This window comes from Notolepis coatsorum (genome assembly GCF_963971535.1).
Source record: "Notolepis coatsorum genome assembly, chromosome: 12".
In the NCBI taxonomy this organism is placed as follows: Eukaryota; Metazoa; Chordata; class Actinopteri; order Aulopiformes; family Paralepididae; genus Notolepis; species Notolepis coatsorum.
Genome location: NC_140176.1, coordinates 70,829,718 through 70,840,459, shown reverse-complemented (window position 1 = coordinate 70,840,459; position 10,742 = coordinate 70,829,718). Strand labels below are relative to the sequence as shown.

Here is a 10,742-nt window from a genome sequence, read left to right as displayed (position 1 = left end):
TAAAAAAGTATATACATTTGACGAAGAAACTGTACATTGGAGGAGGTGGGGGGGGGGGGGGGGGGGGGTTGGGTAGGTGGGGTGGAGGGGGGAACTGTACATTGGAGGTGGTTGGGTGGGTGGGGATGGGTAGGCGGGGTGGGGGTAACTGTACATTGGATTATCGACGAAACCTTACTTGTTCCAAGAAGAGGGTCTCGTGTATTACTGGGTTAGGACATTTACTGTACATTGGAGGGGGTTGCGTTAGGACATTTACAGGGGCCAGTTTCTAATTGCAGTCTCCCATAGGTGCTCCTTGAGAGTGGTTTTAAAAGTGGGTAGTGATTCACATTCCTTTACAGCTGTGGGTAGGGCGTTCCACATTGATGTGGCATAATTGCGAAACATGTTTAGTCCCTTGTTTGAGCCGAATCCTACACACACACACACACACACACACACACACACACACACACACACACACACACACACACACACACACACACACACACACACACACACACACACACACACACACACACACACACACACACACACACACACACACACACACACAGAAAAGGGCAGGTAGTCTACGTGTGTGTGTGTGTGTGTGTGTGTGTGTGTGTGTGTGTGTGTGTGTGTGTGTGTGTGTGTGTGTAACTCACCTCTGCGATTCAGCGAAGGTGTGGCCAAAAGCCAAAGATCTATCCCAAACTATAATTCTGAACCCTATAGTGAGACTCGTGAACCTTAACTTCAGTTGTATCCCATATCCCTTGCCTTCTTCTAAGACCAGGGTATAACAATCATTTTACACCGACCGAGCCCTCTGGAAAAAGACTTCTGCTCTGTGGACTTTTTTCCTGAAATCGGAAATCACACAGGTAAGAACATATTATCATATAGATACAATAAATACGTTCTGGCTGACACTGACATATTTACAGACATTTTCATTAATGTGCATTGTCCCCGTCAAATAAACACATGAATACAATTAAATTAATGAAATACAAGACAAAATACAAGATAATAATATGAAGTAAAAACGTCCGGATAGGGGCTCACTTTATCTGAGTAGTCCATACATTATCCAAATTAAGGTATTTTACAGTAGTGTTCCATCTCACACCTGGATCAAATAATATCTGTAAACAATTCTTAGATTTAGTTTTTAACCCACTTTGGAGTTCCAGAAGGGTGCTGTTTGCCACATCAGGACAACTGTGCAGGACAATCAAGTATCAGGCCATGCAGTTTACTCATAAAAGTAGGCCAAACTGATTTTCAAATAGTTCAAAATCATGTCTACTAAAGAGTGGACTACTGTTTTATCCAAGTGGGATTCACTGGAGAACACGTACAGTTTAAGCCTTTATTTCTGGTAAAATTTACTAAAGACATTTCACATTTTCATAATAATCCAATAGCAAAACATTGCAATGTCCTGCTCCTGAGAGGCACTGAGCTGCCTATTTCAAAAGAGGCTGGTGCAAGCTGGAATATCTCCCTGTTACTATTTCATCCAGGTATGTTGATTTATTTATATCATATTAAATATCAATATCAATAAGAGATATATTAATGAAAGAATACAATTATTATTTGAATTACGTGTCATGCCACATAAGTGGCATCCCATACAACATTACAAGACACTGATACAAATAATAGACAATATTTCAACTTCCAGTACCAATACTATAAACAATAAACAAAACAGTAAATTATTCCATAAGACTAGGACAAATAAACACCCACAAAAATAATACAAATAATAGTAAATATCCGGTAAGTCAGCAATAAAAAAAAGTGTATGTTCAAACAACCATATACTATAAGCATATCAGTACCCTGCATACTAAGTAGGTATTTTTTCATCATTATTATTATTATTATTATTATTATTATTATTATTATTATTATTATTATTATTATTATTATTATTATTATTATTATTATTATTATTATTATTATTATTATTATTATTATTATTATTATTATTATTATTATTATTATTATTATTATTATTATTATTATTATTATTATTATTATTATTATTATTCAGTTTATTTAAAAAGGACAGTACACATTAATAAACATTTCTGTAAATGTGTCAGTTGAAGTTTTTATTTATTTTTTATTTTACTTCAACTTTATTAAACAGTCTCAATATTATATCATTATAATATGGGCAGTACAAAACAAAATGGATTTCACCTTCAGTTTCATTGAGATCACACACAAAATCTATCCTCACTATAGTACCCATCCAGCGGTCTATTTCATTATGAAAAGGGAGTATGTCTGACGGACACAGACCTTTTTTATTTCTTTGAAAATTATACTGCACATCATTTTCTGTACCAAAATCATAGGATTCACAGATGTACAAAGTCTTGGTTCCTGATGTGTGTTTAGTAACTTATTATACTGTGAATATCTTCAGACCTCTCTTGGTAGAGCCTGAGGTGTGGCCAGCAGTAGCAACCCCTCGCCTATACGCACTGAAATCCAACCCAAACATCAAAAACTGTAAACAAAGCACAGTACCATATTTTCATATTTTGCCTAGAGGTTGCTGTTTGACGACATAACAGATTCTACCTTACCAGATTATTATACACATCCTCACAAGCGAATCTCACGCACAGACCCTGAGATACTGTAGATGGGGATGGCGATGCATGGAAGGTTGCTTCTGTCCCTAGGGATTCCGTAATTGGAACACTGGGTTAGGTGTGTCATTGTACTGAAACCATCTGGTGAGATCTGAACCTAGTAAGCCTACTTATTAGAGTATAGCAAGGTGATCATGTTCACTTCCACACCCATCATAATGCGTGTGCAGACCTGTGTGAATATGGCTCAAACTAAGATACCAAGATAACAGTAGGATGGGATCAACTTGGGAAAATACAAAAAAAGCTTGACAAAAGTGGTGTATTAGATGCCATGGCGTGCTGTAGGGGTATCAGATGACAAGACAATATTCTATTCATAGCCATTGCTAAAGGGTTTGATTTCACTATTGTACCTGGTTTATGACGTGTAACCCTAAACGTGTCAAAAGTCCTTTTCATGGCTGTCCTCTGCTACATTGCAATATTATGATGCTGTTTTTCTAATGCGCACACAACTAACCCTTCATGTTTTAACAGTTGTGTCCTCTCTGTTCAAGGGACGATGTCTCCAGTTTGTCTTATTTTGCTGGTTTTCCCCCTGGTCTCGGCTCAGTGCTTCGGCTGGGGATCTTGTCCTACACCCAGCGTCATGGCCAACTTCACCCTTGAGCAGGTAACACACGCACGCACGCACGCACGCACGCACGCACGCACGCACGCACGCACACACACACACACAAAACAAAAACAAAACAAGGACATTTCCTGTGAATGAATGTATACCTACAGTGGGGAAAAAAAATGGAAATGATCTGTTATTTAATGATGTACCTGCAATCTAACCTCTCCAACACATCCTTTCTGCCAACAGTACATGGGTAGGTGGTACGTGATCGAGAGTCTTCCATTTTGGCTTATGAAACCAAAGTGCATTGATGTTAACTTTGCCCAGAGGAGCGACGGCAGTACGAGCTTCGTTTTCACCAAGATAGTGTGAGTGCTTTGCGAATAGCAATATGGCTAACAATAATGTATCACAATATTTGCTATATATATATATTTTTGCGATACAAATCACTCTGACAAAAAAACTATATTCCAGAGCACACCAATCTCAGTATCCTGGTGTGCGCTGGAATATTGCCCCTGCAACCAGCAAGCACCCAGGAAAGAAGGCAAAAACTAGACGTTTTTGGACAACAAATTACTCTGTATTGTGATGTCTTGATAAAAAAATTAAATATTTGCATTTCTTTAAAACATTTCAAAATTGTCATGGTGTGGTGTTAATGTTTCAACAACATTCTCTGCAATACTGCTGCAATGATGTTTAAAAAAAATGATGATGGTATGTTAAAGAGGCATAGCCTATACCAGGGGTCAGCAACCTTTACTATCAAAAGAGCCACTTTTCCCCCGTCCCACAAAATAAAATGCTCAGGGAGCCGCACAACCTATTTACCCTTAAAATGAAGATAACACAGTGTATAACGTTTTATATATCCCCAAGCATACCCCACATTTAGCATAAAACGCCTGACAATTGCATACCCAAAGTAATTTGCGATTTATTATACTTTATACCTATAGCACACAGTTTGTTGCATTAATGGGATTATAAAGCAACAAAAAGAAACATTTTGACTTTTTAATAGCTGTTTTTACCTGTTATAACAAAGGAAAACCTCAAACTCTTATGAAGAGGAGAAAAAATACTGGCTCTGTAGACCTATTTTTTTATAAAACACAGAAGAGGAGACAAAACACTGGTGTCTGTAGACCGACTTTGAAATAAAACCCTGAACTATTCAGGTATATTTGAGTCCTTCCCTTATTTGTGGAACATTTATAAAATAGAAAGTAGTCCACTTTGAAAAAAGAATACCATGTGTAGACCTACTTTGAAATAAAACACAGAAAAGGAGAAAAAACACTGGCATCTGTAGACCTACTTTGAAATAAAACCCTGAACTATGCAGCTCTATTAGAGTCCTTCCCTTATTTGTGGAAAATCTATCAAATAAAAAGTTAATTTTTCATTGTTCGCAAATTTCGCACCACATATCAGGCATACAGGTAAGCCTTTTGTTGACTAAATATCTTAGTTGATGAAATGTTTTTTCATTTCAGTGTCACAGTATGACATCGATCTCCAAAATAAGAAAAATTAAATAAAAAAGTATAAAAAAAAAAAAAAAAAAAAAAATTTGGGGGGCCAGGGAGCCGCAGCTGATTGGCTAAAGAGCCGCATGCGGCCTCGAGGCCGCAGGTTGCCGACCCCTGGCCTATACCTTTGTGTAAATCATGGCAATATACTATATACTAAAGGGATAGTTCAGAATTTGTTTAACCTCATCCCTATTCCCTACTTACTAATGTCCAACCAGAGTCCTTTCTCAACACAACCCATGCTGTTGAGACATTATACTATGTCAAAGTCAAGTCAAAGTCAAAGTCAGCTTTATTGTCGCTTCGCATAATGTGCAAGACATACAGAGAAATTTAATTGCGTTCTCCCTTCCCACGGTGTATATATATATATATATGTAACGGTTGTGACAACGTCACCTCAAACTTTGATGCCCCGAATGGGAGTCGAACCCCGGTCTCCCACACCGCGGGCAGCAACACAGACCGCTATACCAAGAGGTGAATTCACTTCTTTGTACCGTGTCTATGCATCTTTTGAGGATGTGCGAGTGAGTTTAACCCATAGCACCGCTACTCACCCCAGCCCTTCTTGACTGCGCTTCACGATACCATCCGTTACATATATATAAAATTAAAAAGCTCTAATATAAACATAAAGTAACATATATAGGACAAGAGTAGGGGGCTGAGCATGCATCGTTGGGGGGCCCCATGTGTTCAGGATGATGGTCCAGTTTCACTATCAGCTGTTGGTATTGGGGGATGATAGTGTTGAATGCTGAACTAAAGTCTATGAACAGCATCCTGGCATATAAGTCCTTAGTGTCCAGATGGGTGAGAGTTGACTATGTCTGGCTACTTAGCCTCAAACCAAGGCAAAGTCAATGGGGTCATGCCCCTGTCTGTACAAGCTTGCATTCGCTGACTTTGCATTTAGTTTGTGGCTAACTAGCTTGGAACTAGAGGGACAGCGTTGATTGTGCTGAGAAAGCATTCGATAACATCATTTGGTAAGTAGGAAATACTGTAGAGCTGGGGAAAATCTTGGATAATCTTTAAAATTTTTATTTACATTGATATACTGTAGCCTATTTTCTATCTGTAAGCCCTCTGTGAGTGTCTGTCTTACTGTATCTACCAGTATCTAATGTAATAACTTGCTTCCCCACCATATCCTCTTTCTAACAGTGATGACAATGTGAAGGTAAAGGAAGGAACAATATACCAAGACCCCCAAGTACCAGCCAAAATGGAGATGCACTTCCCCTCTTCTTTACTACCCAGCTACTGTAAGCTCCCCCTCTTTACATCAGATATGTTGGCAACACTTTATATTAAGGTATACATCCACCATTAATATGTTGCTTATTAGCATGTATATTAGTAGCGTATTGGTTCTTTATTATTATAAAGGTATATTAGCCATTATTATGCACATATTCTACAACCACATACCAGTAGCTAAGAGCTTCCCCTCAATAACCTCCTAATTAGTGCATACTAAAATGTAACAAAGCTGTAAATTATGAATTAGGCTCTTAGTATTATTTGCTCATATCCCATCGTTATTCCCCCTAATAAGTAGTTTTTATTCTTGTGTAATGAGACCCAAACTACAAGTGTTGAAGGTGCCCAAATACATTTACATTTAGTCATTTAGTTGACGCTTTTATCCAAAGCGATTTACAAGTTCTGTAAGAGTCAGCAGGAAGGGTACAACTCTGACAGCTAAGGCTAAGGCTAACATTGTTCGTCAAACAGTGTCAAACTTGAGTGATACAGACTTGAGTGCATATTAGCATAGTAGGTAATAATATAGGCGAAGTAGATTCCTTAGTAGCAGAGTGCATACTAGTGAAAGACAGTACAAAGGTTGTTATTATTATTTTTTCATTTCAGATATTGATTGAAGAAGTGTGCGCCGCTATTAAGTCTTTGTCACTCTGAATTAAGGTCTTGTTTCCTCTCCTTATTCCACCTTTAGTGACTCCCAAATTCCCCTTGTTGGTGCTGAGTACAGACTACAAAACCATGTCAGTAGTCTATACTTGCATGGAGCACAAGTTAAGCACTTGGTCTTACCACATAGCCCATGCTTCGATCCTCAGCCGTGAGCGCTCCTTGACCCCAGACGCAGTGGAGGAGGCCAAAAGGGTGTTTCTGGAGGCGGGAATCAACGTTAGTAAGATGACGGTTTCCGACCAAACAGGCTGTGGTGATGAGTAGAATGAAATGTGAATGTCATGGAATCATTGCATACGATTCTATATTGACTTTGCTATGTAGAACAATGATGTAGCCTAACTTAGAACTGGGGAGAGGGGATTTGTAATTGAAGTGGGTACGATTAATTATGAAGGATGATGACATTTCACCCTTATGTAAACAAGATGAAAGTATTTTTCTGGTCTGCATCCTCTTAGCAGTTGTTAGTATTGAGCTGTACTGTATTGTACCCATTCTGCAATCTGATAATAAAGTTTTCAATCAATCAAACAATCTGAACTGTTTTGACCAATATGCAATAATTATTTTCTGACCACTAGAGGGCAGCAAATAGCCATTATAAACATAGCACTAGCTCTCTTTCTCAAGCCTCATCTTATTTGGCCAAAGTCATCATTGTAATGTAAATACATCACATATAAACTTAAACATAACGTTGCCTTGCTGCCACAATCGTGTTGTAACTAAAATATTTGGTTTAAATATTTTTTTTTAAATAGTTTCCGTGCATGGATTACTAGATTTCAACTACAAATACATACAACTTTATCTTGGGACAGAGTTTTGACAAAAAAACAAAGAAAATAAATGATGGAAAAACAACGGCAGGGGTTGTTTGAGTACGACACCACGACGAGACCTTCTCATAGCAGGTGGTCATAAGAAATGTGAAAAATGTGTCAGAAAATTATTATTGCAGATTTAATGTCCTAGTAGGCTACAATGAAAACTGTGTTTTGCTATCCCCTTGCATTTTTTAACAGAAGGCAGGTCAATGTAAAGTTACCAAACATGTTATAACAAAGAAACTATCCTCCTGCTGCTTCTGATCATAATCAAACCATTTCAGATCGCTAATCCATTTCCTGTAAAAGATTGCATAATCTATTCTGTTAGCCTGATTTGCCCATCAGTCAGTTTGTCAGTTTGTCAGTGTGACCAGGGAAGTCACTGACTGTAACTGAAATGGTACTGTGTATGCATACAGTTGTCCTACTCACTACGCTCACATGTTGGTTTTTATGACTTACAATTTATTCTCATAGCAATACATCAGCACGTTGTTGTCAATGTTGGAATCTGTGATTTTGGTTTTTGGAAATTAAAGTTCATAAGCAGATAATCAATATGTGTCCTTTAATTCTACTGGTAGTTTGGTTGGAACCAGCATGAAAATAACCACGAAAGAGACAAGGTGCAAATGGCATAATGGAATCTTAGCTGTGTAGAACACATTAATCTGAGGATGATCATTTTGGATAAATAAATAAAATATTAAATAAATGTATTAGATAAATAAAAACAAACTTGAAACTTGGATGGTCACTGTGTTGTTCCAAAGGATCCTATGTAATGGGGACATGTGCATTGATCGACTGCACTGAAGTTTGATCGTAACAGGGATTATTCTGCCCCCACTGGGCATTTACTGAAACATCAGTTCAGACATGCTGTCACTCAGATCATACCATACAAAGTATCCCAAATAATATCATCATCATAAAAAAAAAATGTATTCTATTTATTTTGGGGCTTTTCTGTATTTTCTTTTCACCCATCCCAATTTAGTCGTTATGCCAATTCCCTTCCTGGTCGTTGCACGCATTGCCCCACTGTCGGCCTGGGGAGGGTGTAGAACTACCACATGCCTCCACCGATACATGTGGAGTCACCAGCTGCTTCTTTTCACCTGACATCGAGTTTCACTGGGGGAACGTAACGCGTGCAGAGGTTCACGCTATTTCCCCCAGATCCCCTCTCTGCTGAACAGGAGCCCCGACCGACCAGTAGGAGTTGCAGTTTACAACGACCAGGACACATACCCCACCGGCTTCCCTACCACCAGGGCCGGACTGGGGAAATAATTCAGGCCGGGAAATATAGTGCGAAATATAGTCTCAGTCAGGCCACTTTTTAAGCGGGGGGTCTGGGGGTCCCCCACCAGGAATTATTTTTGTTACAAAGACTTAATTTCCTGCATTCTGGTGCAGGGATTTGCCAGTGTTTGTGATGGCATCACAAATGATTGTAAAAAGAAAAACACAAAAATGTAAATATCTTCAATATATCAAATGCAAAGTGGATTTTTATGGGGGGGATTATTACAGGCTATATCATAATGTCAATGATTAGCAACAACACTGATTTAGATGGATTTTTAGTTTTTTGTAATGTCAAATTGGAAGAAATACTCACTCTTACCATTAGGGAACTAAATTGTCCTCTTCAAAAACGCCATAAAAATATGATATGCTTTTTCTTTCATAAATCTTTTATTCAACTTCAGCCCTGATCATAACCACCAGTCCACCACATATTCAATACATCTTCGAATTTTAACCCTTTAAATGCCAGTGTGTGTGATGTGATGGCATCACAAATTATTGTTAAAAAAACACAGATTTTTCTGGGGGGGATTATTACAGGCTAGCATGTGCCAATGATTAGCAACAACACTGATTTTGATTGAGTTTTTTGTAATGTCAGATTTATAACAACTCTTTTCAGAAAAGTGGGAGTATTTCATTTTTAATCTGACATTACAAAAAAAAACATCTAAAAATAAAAATGGTTATGATCAGGACTGAAGTTGAATAAAATATGTATAACTGTTTAGACTGCGTTACTCTCTGTCTGTTTACTCTCTGTACTCTGTCTATTTTTTATACTTTAGGAGCACTTTTTTTGGCTATGTGACTTACTGTGAAGCACTTTGGTTGACAAGTGTCATGTCTAAATGTGCTATAAATTTTTTTTTGATCCACTTTTTCTCCCATTTTTTCTATATTTTCTCCCATCCCAATTTCGTATCATCCAATTCAACCCTCCCCTGTCACGAACACTGTTTCTTGCCTCCCACAAGCCGGCTGCAATGTGGACTAAGTCATACATAGCACAAGTCCCCTCCGGTACTTGGTAACAGCAGTCGCATCTTTTCACCTGCGCAGCTCGATCTCTCAGTGGCGAGGAGTAACGCGTGGGAGGCTCACGCTGCCCCGACACTTCCTGATTCTACTGCGCAGGCGCACCAACCGACCTGTAGGAGTCGCTGTCCACAACGCCCGATCCCCACCCATCAGTTTCCCACCCCCTAATACGGCCAATGTGTATTAGTACGGACGACCAGCTAAACTGAAAGCAAATGTGGAGCGCTGGGCTCGAACTGACGAGCCCAGCGTCTCCAGCATTTCGTGGCGAGCGCCTTGCCCACTACGCCACGTAGCCGCCCAAATGTGCTATACAATTAAATTAGATTGATTGATTGATTGTCACAGTGATCTCCTGGTTGTTCCCCACTTAGGTTATCTAACTATCGCAGCGCCGCAACTAGAAACACTGGCCTGGCCTGCTTCTAAGTTATGTGGCCTGACTGCAAAAAAGAAAAAAAGAAAAAGAAAAAAGGATTATATAATCTTAATTTTTTTAAATTTTATTATCAGCACATGCCAGACCACTGGGAAAACTCCCGGTGCTCCCGATGGCCAGTCCGGGCCTGCCTACCACTAACATACTTAGAAGCCCCCTCATCAAGCTCACTTTACAGTCTTACTTTCCTAACGTAAGGTTATGTATATAACCAAGTTCTGTGAGTTATGGTGACGCTCAGCATCAAACTGCACTGTACTTCACTTCGTGCACGTGCACTGAATAAAAAATTCCACCATGTACCTTTACATCCCAACATTCGTCTGGCCACACCCCCATCCGCTTACCTTCATAAGCAGGTGTGTGGTCACCTACTCGCCTCCTTCCCAA

The 10,742-nt window shown here is 39.0% G+C and overlaps 1 protein-coding gene across 1 annotated transcript; it reads left to right on the top strand.

The window, feature by feature from the left end:
• The first annotated feature begins 775 nt into the window (after window positions 1–775).
• LOC311237695 (apolipoprotein D-like) lies at window positions 776–7,987 on the top strand. Its single transcript, XM_084325665.1, has 5 exons — window positions 776–869; window positions 3,167–3,282; window positions 3,481–3,602; window positions 5,949–6,049; window positions 6,745–7,987. Exons 2-5 carry the CDS (start codon window positions 3,172–3,174, stop codon window positions 6,984–6,986), a joined length of 576 nt encoding a protein of 191 aa, XP_084181791.1. The 5' UTR covers window positions 776–869; window positions 3,167–3,171; the 3' UTR covers window positions 6,987–7,987.
• The last annotated feature ends 2,755 nt before the right edge of the window (window positions 7,988–10,742 follow it).

What these genes read in the sequence shown, in the direction of transcription:
- LOC311237695 (XM_084325665.1), top strand. Translation starts at nt 3,172, where the DNA reads ATGTCTCCAGTTTGTCTTATTTTGCTGGTTTTCCCCCTGGTCTCGGCT. An exon ending in CCAACTTCACCCTTGAGCAG is followed by an intron (nt 3,283 to 3,480) that starts GTAACACACGCA and finishes TTCTGCCAACAG; the next exon opens with TACATGGGTAGGTGGTACGT. An exon ending in TTCGTTTTCACCAAGATAGT is followed by an intron (nt 3,603 to 5,948) that starts GTGAGTGCTTTG and finishes TCTTTCTAACAG; the next exon opens with TGATGACAATGTGAAGGTAA.